General features: G+C 43.9%; 1 protein-coding gene across 3 annotated transcripts in view; it reads left to right on the forward strand.

The window, feature by feature from the left end:
* ANKDD1A (ankyrin repeat and death domain containing 1A) overlaps positions 1-11,369 on the forward strand; it is a 52,703-nt gene extending 41,334 nt beyond the window's left edge. For all 3 annotated transcript variants that reach the window (XM_088452720.1, XM_088452721.1, XM_088452722.1), the window contains 7 exons: positions 111-209; positions 930-1,028; positions 4,666-4,764; positions 4,874-4,969; positions 5,055-5,256; positions 6,126-6,257; positions 7,870-11,369. In XM_088452720.1, coding sequence (XP_088308846.1) covers positions 111-209; positions 930-1,028; positions 4,666-4,764; positions 4,874-4,969; positions 5,055-5,256; positions 6,126-6,257; positions 7,870-7,931 — 789 coding nt within the window. In that variant the 3' untranslated portion in view covers positions 7,932-11,369. The remainder of the gene's footprint in view (positions 1-110; positions 210-929; positions 1,029-4,665; positions 4,765-4,873; positions 4,970-5,054; positions 5,257-6,125; positions 6,258-7,869) is intronic.

The following is an 11,369-nucleotide window of genomic DNA, read 5'->3' on the forward strand; positions in this document are numbered from 1 at the left end:
CTGAGGTGAAGGTCATCTAATTTAGAAATGTATAGACTATTGCAAAATGTTCTTAGTTATATGGGCTCAGCATCAGGCAGCAATACCTAAGAGTTGTCTGTGCTCCACAGAAGGGGATGAATTGCCTTCATTATGCTGCTTTCCATGGTTATGAAGACATTGCCAGGACTCTCATTGATGCAGGAATTAACCTCAACGCGGTGACCAATGTGAGTCAGGATGATTACATTGTTTGTCCATTACATTGAGCTGGCTGATCACTACGCAATCATGAAAACATAGGCTGTAGCGGAACACTAAGTGCTAGATCGTCTAATATGAACATATAGAATGTGATCTTCACATTTGTACAGAAAGTATAGATTAAGGGAATGTGCTTCTGTACTGGATATACCAGAATGTATAGATTGTGTGCTAATGTACTGGAGATACCAGAATGTGTATATTGTGCATTCCGGTACTGGAGATAATAGAATGTGTATATTGTGTACTGGAGATACCAAAATGTGTATATTGTGTACTGGAGATACCAGAATGTGTATATTGTGTACTGGAGATACCAGAATGTGTATATTGTGTGCTCCTGTACTGGAGATAGCAGCATGTCTATATTGTGTACTGGAGATAGCAGCATGTCTATATTGTGTACTGGAGATACCAGAATGTCTATATTGTGTACTGGAGATGACAGAATGTGTATATTATGTACTGGAGATGACAGAATGTCTATATTGTGTACTGGAGATAGCAGCATGTCTATATTGTGTACTGGAGATAGCAGCATGTCTATATTGTGTGCTTCTGTACTCAATATACCAGAATGTATAGATTGTGTTCTCCCATACTGGATATACCAGAATGTATAAATTGTTTGAGCTTGTATCAATGTTGAATGCATGAGTCACATGAAATTAATTATTCTCTTTTAGCAAAAATCATCGGCTCTGCACATCTCTGTTCTGCAGAACTTCTCGTCCATGGTGAAGCTTTTTATTGACTGCGAGTGTGACATGGACATTACGGATTATGTAAGAATTGATCACCCACCATATCTATAATGTGTTAGGGAGTAGCAGAAACAATGGTTCCCATGTACAAAGTGCACTGGAAAACACACCGGTCCACCTAAATCATCTGCCAAGTTTACTACAAGACTCATGCTTACTCTGTATGTGCTTCTAGTGCACTTAGGGGGCCTAAAGAAATGCACCTTGCAAATGTATAACAGTCATATGAAAGTCCACTTTGAAGACCCGGTTGGTACACAATCCACCCCATTAATAGTGTAGGACGTGACCTAATTTCCCTCAGATCTGAGCTGGTGTAAGATATAAATCCTTGTAGAGGGGAAGTGGCTGTACTGCAGTTGTGCCCTCTCTACTTTTATAATCTCTGGGATACCCTCTTATCATCCCACTCTGGACACCTTGTGCTTTGGCAGAAATCTAGGTGCACCTGTGGAATTCTAGGTGATTTAGGGCTTTATAAACAACCTCCAAATAAACAGAGCTATGGGTACAAAACTGACCGGAGGGATACATTTGTACATGAGGTAAAACATTAGTAGAAACATGTACATAAATATAATGGGTGAGCATCATAACTTGTATCACATACTCAGTGGCCACTATATTAGGTACATCTGTTCACTCGCTCATTAATGCAAATATCTAGTCGGCCAATCATATGGCAACAACTGAATGCATAAAAGCATGAAGACATGACCTAAAGCAGAGGTTCCCAAACTCCGCCATTATATTCCACGTTTTAAGGATATCCATGAATGAGCATAGGTGACTTAATTAGTATCTCAGTCAATTTAAGCATTCGGAATCGAGCATGGGTATCCTTAAAACCTGGACTGCAATGACGGAGTTTGAGGACCACTGGTCTAAAGATTTAGCTGATGTTCAGCCCAAACACCATAATGGGGAAAGAAATGTCATCTATGACCGCGGAATGATTACGGTGCCAGACTGTGTGGTTTCAGTATCTCAGGAACTTCTGATCTCCTGGTATTATCACACACAGCAGTCTGTGTCTATGGTATTGTGCAAAAAATGTAGACTGAGTGTCAGTTCTGTGGGCCATAATTCCTTACTAATGAGAGAGTGGACAGGATTTCTGCTGCGACGTGCCGATGGTAGAGCCAGAATTAGGCGTGGATCCATTCTGCCTTGTGTCTACTGTTCAGCCTGGTGTTGCACTAAGGGGCGTTTTTAAGAGAGGTGGGTGCCGTGTGCAACCTCCCCTTCTCTCTGTCAGATTCTGCATGCGGGTCTCTGGGAAAATGCCGTCAGCGCCTTTTTCCCAGGGACATCTTTTCTGCGCATGCGCAAGTCACAGGGAAAATGGTCGCCGCCATTTTCCCTGTGAATTTTTTGCTGCTTTGCAGCGCCAGTCCAGAGTTTGCTGAAAGGTTAAGTATAACTAAATATGGGTGCAGGGCCCATGTGCACCATACACCCTGCACCCATTATAAATAAGCCCCTGGGTGCACTGGTGCGGGGATTGTATTCTGGGCACAGTTTAGGCTCCTTAATACCAATTGAGCAACGTATGTAATTCTATGTCCTTCCCCCTCATAGGAATATTTCCAGCCCCTTGTGGAATCTATGCCACAAAGAATTCAGGCTGTTTTAGGGGGAAGCCGATGGACGGAATCCCCCCCCCCCCCCCCCCCGGAAGTTAGGGTTAGGCTAGGGCACATGTTCTGAATCTCGGTCCTCAGGTCTCCTCACAATCACAAGTGAAATAATTAGCTTCACCTGTGCATCTTTCAAAATGTGTCAGTGAGTAATGAATACACCTGTGCACCTGCTGGGTGACCTGGAAAAATTGACCTGTGTGGGGTCCTGAGGACCGAGTTTGAGAACCACTGGGCTAGGGGAAGGGAGGGTTAGGCATCCCCGGGGGTAGGTTATGCACCCCCCCGGTGGACGGCGGGGAAGGGGGGGGGGGTTAGGTTTAGGCACCCTTAAGGGAGGGTTAAAGTGGCAAACGCAGGATTTTGAAAGGGGGGTTTCCAAATTCTTGGTTTCTGAAAAACATCTAGCCACAAATAAATATATAAATGCCCCTTATACAGTGCCCCCTATGTAGTGCCCGCAGTAGTGATGCCCCTTTGCAGTGCCCCCAGTAGTAGCCCCGCCTATGCAGTTCTCCCAGTAGTGCCCCTTATACAGTGCCCTCCAGTAGTGTCCCTTATATAGTACCCCTCTATGTAGTGCCCGCAATAGTCGTGCCCCTATGCAGTGCCCCCTGTAGTAGTCCCTAATACTAACACTTTTATAATAAATTGCTCTACAGTGTACATACTCCTACAGGTCCTGATCTGAATCTCGCCTTGCTTTTCTCACTCCCCTCCCTTAGCCTACACACATATACACACACACACACACACACACACACACACACACACACTGACAGACACACTCATAAACACATACACTAACACAGACACACTCTGCAGCGCAGCCAGCGCTTACCTAAGAACATGAATACAGACTTAGCCAAATAAATACTGTCTGGCACCACCCCCGCCGCCCGCCCACTCAACCCCCCCTCCCCACGCACCTCCACCCACGGCGTGCGGCTACAGGAATCGACAGCGCTGGCAACAGTGGATTACACTGTGTCACCCGGCAGCAGGCGCGCTCATCCTCAGATACCGGTCACGATGGTGCCCCTATGCGGGAACTGACTGGGAGGGGCTTGCGCGCTGAGCTCCCCCTACAGCCAGCCCAGGCAGTCGGGGCTCTTGAAAAAAAAAAAAAGCAAAATTGCTCAGCCGCTCGGGCCAGTGACGAATGGAGCAACGGGCAGGGGGGGGTTTCTAAGTACTCGGAAACCCCCCCTGCGTGCGCGTGTGGGTTAGGGGGTAGAATAGGGTAGGAAATACTTACCTTGGGATGATCAGGATTTTCACTGCTGCCGGGATTTGAACTGTCGGCCAATCATACTGAATCCGTTTTAGGAGGGTCCTATCCAGTATCAGAAAGGTTTATCTAATATAGTGGCCACTGAGTGTGCATATCTTATACAGATGTGTCCTCATACACTATCGCCGCAGTCGCAGCAAATCGCCCTTTTCGGCGCGCCAGATTCTTTGTGATTCGGCTTGCTCCCAGCATCTCTTTGGTCCAAATGTGCGTCTTAGTCGCAACGCGATATGACAAAACCGCTTCACAAGACTGCACTGATCAATTTGATATTCGACACTTGAATCTGTATATGAAGTGCTACACTGCAGCGGCTGCCACTTTTTTTTGTTGTGCCAAGTTCCGTTGTACAGATTCAGTGCAGCCTCATGAAGCGGTTTTGTCGCATCGTGCTGCAACTAAGGCGCACTTTTAAACTAAAAAGACGCTACACCGCTCGGCGCTGCTTTACACGCGCCAGGTGTCTCGCACTGCTTCGCATATTGAGGCTACATGTATGAGGACACACCTGTATACACTTCAGTTATATACAAATGTTATAAATATATATATTTCTATAATATCCTACACATTGGAACAGTCAAAGTACAAGTAACATGCAGCCAGACTCATTGCAGATGATTCTGGGAGCTAAAGTTCAGTGTTTAAAGAGCTTCAGGTTGACTTATACCAAAGTATAGTAAATGCAGAATCCCGGGGTTTTATGACATTTGTGTGTTTGCAGAGACTGCAGACCCCTCTCCATATTGCAGCAGAAAACGGGCGGCAAGACATGGCTGAAATGATCCTCATTGCAGGAGTGAACCTGAAGCTACAAGACAAGGTAACAAACTGGGTTATATTATACTTTGGACCTATGAGAAGTGCCTAGCAGAGGAGGAAAAATGGTATAAACAGCTATGGCGCTCTAACCATTGTTGTTCACTTTCCAGCAAGGTAAGACTTCGCTTGATGTTGCTGCTCGTGGGAATCACATCAACTTGGCCGACATGATTATCAAGGCAGATCGGTTCTACAAGTGGGAGAAGGTACACAAGTACATTGTGTAGTGTGTTTTAGAGCAGACGTTTTGAGCACCTGACCGTTCAGTACATTTACATTGTGTTGTCACAGGACAATCTGAACAGTGATTCAGACTCCTGGGTGGCTAGACATTTGACCTTCAGACAGGACCATCGACTGGAAACACAGCACATTCGTTCCGTCATCTGGAGACTCGCGACTAAGTACCTGAAACCCAATGAGTGGAAAAAGCTGGCACACTACTGGAAGTTCACCGATGCCCACATCCGTGCAATAGAGCATCAATGGACAGGTACATTTATGGTAGGCCATACAGAGAGTGCCTCGTATAGTTGGCACGATCAATGGGTGATCGAATCTGCTCAATGGGTGCGTGTAAAATGTTTTCCACCCCCTCCTGGGTGTCTATACGAGTAGGTGCTCGACGGAGCAATTCAACCATTTCTCTATTCGGGCGCCCATTAGTATTTAATGCAGCTGCAAGCGCCAGGTATAGTTCAGGAGGCTGCGAGAAGAAAAGTGTCTCTCCCCGCAGCTTTAGGCGTCCGAACGGAGCAACTGAATTGCCCCAACGGGCGCCCAATCCTATAGACGTTCAAAAATGAATCGGCCCCAATGAGTATACATAACAGGACTGCACACATACATGCAGCAAATGTACAGTTGAAACTATTGAGTGGAAAATGTAACTTCTTTTATAGGTAAAATTAGATTTTCTGGTTTTCCTATTTATCATTCAAAATTTTAAACTTAAGCCTTTTCTGTGTTAAAAACCTTTACTTACTCTAAGGCACACATGTAACAGGGTCCAATTTGCTGGTCCTGGCACGATTCCAGTGATATAGCCGCTAAATTTAAAGAGGCAATTAGCTTTAAAGCAAAACCAGATGGTCTTTACCTTAAAACTAGTTGTTGCTTTAAATCTAGCGGCTGTATTGCCAGAATCGCGCCGGCACCAGCAGATCTGAGCCTCTTACATTTGGGCCCATATATTCAGTACATAAATCATGTTTTAATGTAACTGTGTTTTCTAATGGTATTCAGAGCCACGCGCCATCTCTAGGCGTTAATATGACACTGGATCCTTTCCCTCTTCACCAGGAAGGGACACAGCAGTGACTTACTGTATCTTACGGTGCTTTTGTTTTATTTATACACTAGGGAACAAAAGCTACAGAGACCACGGGCACAGGATGCTGCTGATCTGGCTGCATGGAGTGGTGATGGCAGGAGATAACCCAGTAAAAGGATTATATGAGGGGCTGGTTGGCATCGGGAGGAGAGATCTGGCAGGTCAGTGCTGCTGATGAATATTCTGTTTTATTGGGTGATGCTGGTTGGGAGCGATGCTCGGCCCTGAGCATATGTGACTGCAAAGGACAACACACATCCAGTATCTTAGCAGGGAAAACACAACAGCTCACACAATGCCCTTGTTTGCTCTGGCAGCCCCACATTGGTGCTGTAATGTAAATGCAACTGTGAAATGAGAGAGAGGATGGAAAAATGTGGGGACAGACAAGGAGAGAAGAGCATACTGAAAAGGGGGTAAGAGAGAACTTATGGGTGTGACAGAAGAGGGGGTGGACATGAGCCAAGAACTTAGAGGCAGTGTTTAACAGTTGATGATGGCTACAAACATAAGACAGGGTCCATAGAAGACAAAGCAGGAACAGCACATGAGCGGAGGGAAGGGATGGCCAACTTGAGACACGATGAACAGTAATGGGGAGAAATATAAGACAGAGGGTGAGATGTATCAAAATTTGGAGAGAAATAAAACTACCCACCAATCAGCTTCTAACTGTCATGTTACAGGCTGTGTTTCAAAAATGACAGGAGCCGATTGGTTGCTACTTTTTCTCTCTCTCTCTCTACTTTATCGCTCTCCGGGCTTAAATACATCTCCCCATGGTTCTATAGACAGCAGGGGGAGACGTAGGAGTAAATTTACTAAAGTGAGAGTTTTTAGAAGTGGAGATGTTGCCCATAGCAACCAATCAGATTTAAGCTATTATCTTCTAGAAGGTGCTAGTGAAGTAGAATCTGGTTGCTATGGGCAACATCTCTCCTTCTAAAAACTTTCACTTTAGTAAATTCTTATTAAATCAGCACCCGCAGTCAGTGTAAAGGACGCTGGCCTCTACATTGACTGCAGGTGCCGTTTATTTTAAAATATTGACCTGCAACCTGCCGGGAAGCAGCAGCTGTCAGAAGCCAAAGCTTCGTAAATAAAACCCATAGAGTGATATAGACAGCGGGAGGCAGCACATAAAGGCAGGTGTAAAGGTGCCTACACACTAGGCATTCAGGTCACGATCCGATGTTGTGTCCGATTTCTCCCCCTGCAGTCGTGGGCACGATTTGGTGTTAAAAACTATCCAAACTGACCCACGATCTATCGTGCATCCTATACTATTCCAGTGCATCGTGACTGAGATTTTCAGATTTGCCTGCAGCAGGCAAGATCTGAAGATGCGATGTACGACCAGCGGATACGCGCATCGGCATCGTAATCGTGAGTAGAGACTCACAATTGGGACATATTTTATACGATCTGTCGTCCCGATGCGTCGTAATCAGGCTGATCGTGTAAAATATTGCTTAGTGTGTGGGCACCTTAAGAGAGCACCGTGGGTGTTAAAAGAGGTAGGTGACCTTGAGTGGGGCCCTTAGCTGTCCCATTGTATACAACAGAAGGAAAGAGAGAGAAAAGATTGTAATAATGCAAGATAATATACCAAACAAATGGAGAAGTGGACCAGTGGTTGGCCATAGCAACCAATTAGCTTCTACCTACTGTTTTATAGAATATACTTTATAAATGCTAGAAGCTGATTGCTTTTATAGATACAGAATTGCCTAATGTATTAAAGATCCATTCATTACATAACCTCTTCCACAGAAAGCATCAGAAAAAAGGCAAATGCAGATGATTCTTCCCCGAAGAAGTGTGCAGCCATGTAAGTGCCACCATGGCGAGATCTTCCCCATGTGGAGATGACACTACTACCTGCGTCACACGCCTCAGAGACTGATGTTCAATCTACAGCACAAAGGGCTGCATCTAAATCCAAATACAATTCCTCCTGTGCCATTTGAATACAAAACTCAGAAAAAGTACTTTGGAGACTTCATAATTTAAGGCACAATTTAGATGTCTCATTTGTCAAAACATTACAGTGAGAACAGGTAATTTATTAATATGTCATTTGTGAATCTAAAGCACACTACTGATGCATTATGGGGGTTAGGAAGAGTTGGGCTTTGGCAAGCTGCATTTTCTAATTACGTTTTGTATGCACTGGGGTGGGGGGCAGGGCCAGAAGTTTTTACATTTTTGTGAAAGAGACCAAAAGATGATTGCAATTCCTCATGCAAAATATATCCAGGTGCTTGAATCTCGAATAACCATAAAGCAGTGGGGAAAATCTGCGTGCTCCCATGCCGCCAATATTTGTGTACGTTTCTGATACATTTTAGGGATTTTTGTAAGAATCTCTTTTTACCCTTTTGTTAAACTAGAGAAAAAAAAATGTTTTGTATTACTGACGCATTTCACAATATCTTATCCAAAACCACCAGAAAATGGGCAAGACCCTCTATGTTGAAGGTACTTGGCTTAAGTAATATGCTACACATTGTAAAGGTTTTATTTGATTTCACATGGTGGCAAGCAGTTCTGACCAGCTTCTGCATGATACTTGTTTCTGTATCAAGCCTTGGAGAGAGACATGGTGGAGCAGTCGCCCAAAGCAACCCGTCAGCTGCTACCTGTCATTTCAAAGACCGTGCTAGATAAATGACCGTTCCAAGCTGATTGGTTGCTTTGGGCAACATTCCGAGACTTGATACATCTCCCCTTAAGCGTGAACTAAAATTCCAAACCAAAAATAAAGCATAATCTAGGGAGAATTCTTAGAGAGGCTGACCATCTTTGTGTTAACTATGTTGCACTCTTTAATATTAATAATAATGGAAACATCAAGAGCAATGATGCTTGTGTAATTTTCTATGGTTTCTCACATCCCAATGCAGCCAAGAAAAACTGCTCTATAGAGATAATCTAACTATAGTAGTGCCTGCTTGACAAGATCTGCTGTAGCGTACAAGGATGAGAGAGGACTAGGAGAGTCTTGATTCAAATAAAATAGATTAATCACAAGTAGATAGGTTAGTTATGACTCTAATGTGTACTTATTTTCCACTAAAAAATACAGCAGCTTTTCATGGTTTACATTTTATTTAGATTTCCTATCTCTTCCACATATTTGCTCAGTTAGAAGTAGCTACATTTTAACGAACAATACAATTGTGCACCACAATCTTTTTCTGTCTAATTATAGAGCTTCTAATGCAATGAAATTGAACACCATTATAAAGTACGACATGTTCCTTAACAAGCTAGGACTGCCTGATCCTGATTGTGCTATAGACTCCAGAAAGGATATTTTTTTGTAAAATAAGCCAAGTATAGTGTAATGCTAGTCTTTGTTACTGCAGAAGAGCAGGGGTTATAACTGCCTTGACCAACATTCAGCCTTAGGTGCCAGATGGAACTATATCACATGGTGCTTTAACAGAGCCTCCTGACTCTGTGCTGATACTATGCAAATTCTTCATCAGCATTGCCACGTGGAAACGGTGGCAGATTCTTAGCTCCAGAGTAACATGCACTTTTATTTATACTCTTGGTAGCAGCTCAACAAAAGATTTTTTTTTCATTCTAGACGCAAAGCTGGGGTAAATTCATTCCATGACATTTTATATTGATGTGTATGGCTGGTTTTTTTACGTACAGAGAGAGGGAGAGTACAACAGAGATGTTTAAGGGTTTTGAAATACATAATAATGTTTAAAAGTTCACCTGTCGCCTACACTCAGATAAGGCAGCCATTTTGTAGCCATAAACTGAATATTGGTTCAACTCGTATAATAGCTGCTTCCACTGTGATTAGGCAACACAGCTACACCAGTGTGTATGTGTATCTCTCTCTATATAAATATATATTAGCGTTCCCGCTAGGCTGTTTCAGTGGTGCGCTGCGCCCTGCCCTCCGGCACAGCACCCCGATGAAACACCCTGCGGGTTCTGTCCCCTCCCGCGGGCCGCAGTGTCCCGCAGGTGGGAAAAACGACGGTGCAGCAGTCACCACCGGTGAATGGATGCGGCATCCATTCATAGTGACCGCAGCGCTTAGGGGCTGCCTAGCATGTCCGTAAGGGCCGGGCACACCCCCAAGAGTGACAAAATGGGGACACGTCATATAGTAAGCAGCACTCCACAACATGGTTAGGTTAAGCAGGTGCCCTCCAATACATAACACACCGCATAGAGGTTAGCACAGAGGTTCCCAAATTGGATGCCATGGCACCCTGGGGTGCCTCAGAGCACTTGCAAGGGTGCCTCAGGTTGGTGGTCTGGGACCAAATCAAATAATTTATAATCAGTGTGATAGGCAAAACCAGTGCTTGTGGCTGCCAATCAAAAAATGTGTACAAACAGAAGCACAATTCTGTCCAAGACTCCATAACTGAAAGTTAGGATGACAGATAAGCACAATTTGCTTCATTTAATCATTCGTTCTGAATTTCTCAATAAGACATTTTTGGCCCAGGGGAGCCATGAAAAAATTGATGATACTCTAGGGTGCCGCGATTCAAGAAAGTTTGGGAACCACTGGGTTAGCAAATACACAACACTGGATGCAGCGACACCCAATGAAAAGTAAACACTTGTCAGATAACACAGGTTGATACCAACATCTCTATTTTGTTAAAACATTTTTCAGGATGCACCTTGGCAAAAAAAAGTTTTAATAACATTGAAATGTTGTTGGGATCAATCTGTGTTGTCTTTCCTGTGATCCAGCATTATATTTTTATATATATATATATATATATATATATATATATCTCTCTATCAAAAAACAAGGAGTCCTGGTAGTGATGATATGGCCTCCACAGAGCCCTGATCTCAGCGTCTGCACAGTAAGATAACAATATATAGATATAGAGAGAGAGACTGACTCAAAATGTAACACCATCTGGATTGTTTGTTAAAAGGAGAACACCACCATAGTGGGAAAATATTGTTGATCTTGTATGCAACCACCAGCTGCCCCTCATATCAGCACACAAACAGCACAAGCAGTGGGGATCCTGCACATCTGGTACCAATGACCCGGGTAACGTTTATTGAACAATTGCATTATGTTAATGTTGCTTCCAGAGACTTTACACTATGGGCAGCAGACAAGGGGACAAAAACAAAACAAAACTGGGCAGTGTGCCTTATGAGAACTGGCTCATTGGATAAGACAGACTGGACATGGTCAGACCAAACTGCCAAGGAGCATAGAGGAAGGGGATGTCTGTAAAGTGCTATGCTGTTAAATAAATTGT

This window comes from Taudactylus pleione, unplaced genomic scaffold (assembly GCF_031769625.1).
Source record: "Taudactylus pleione unplaced genomic scaffold, aTauple2 ptg000556l, whole genome shotgun sequence".
NCBI lineage: Eukaryota > Metazoa > Chordata > Amphibia > Anura > Myobatrachidae > Taudactylus > Taudactylus pleione.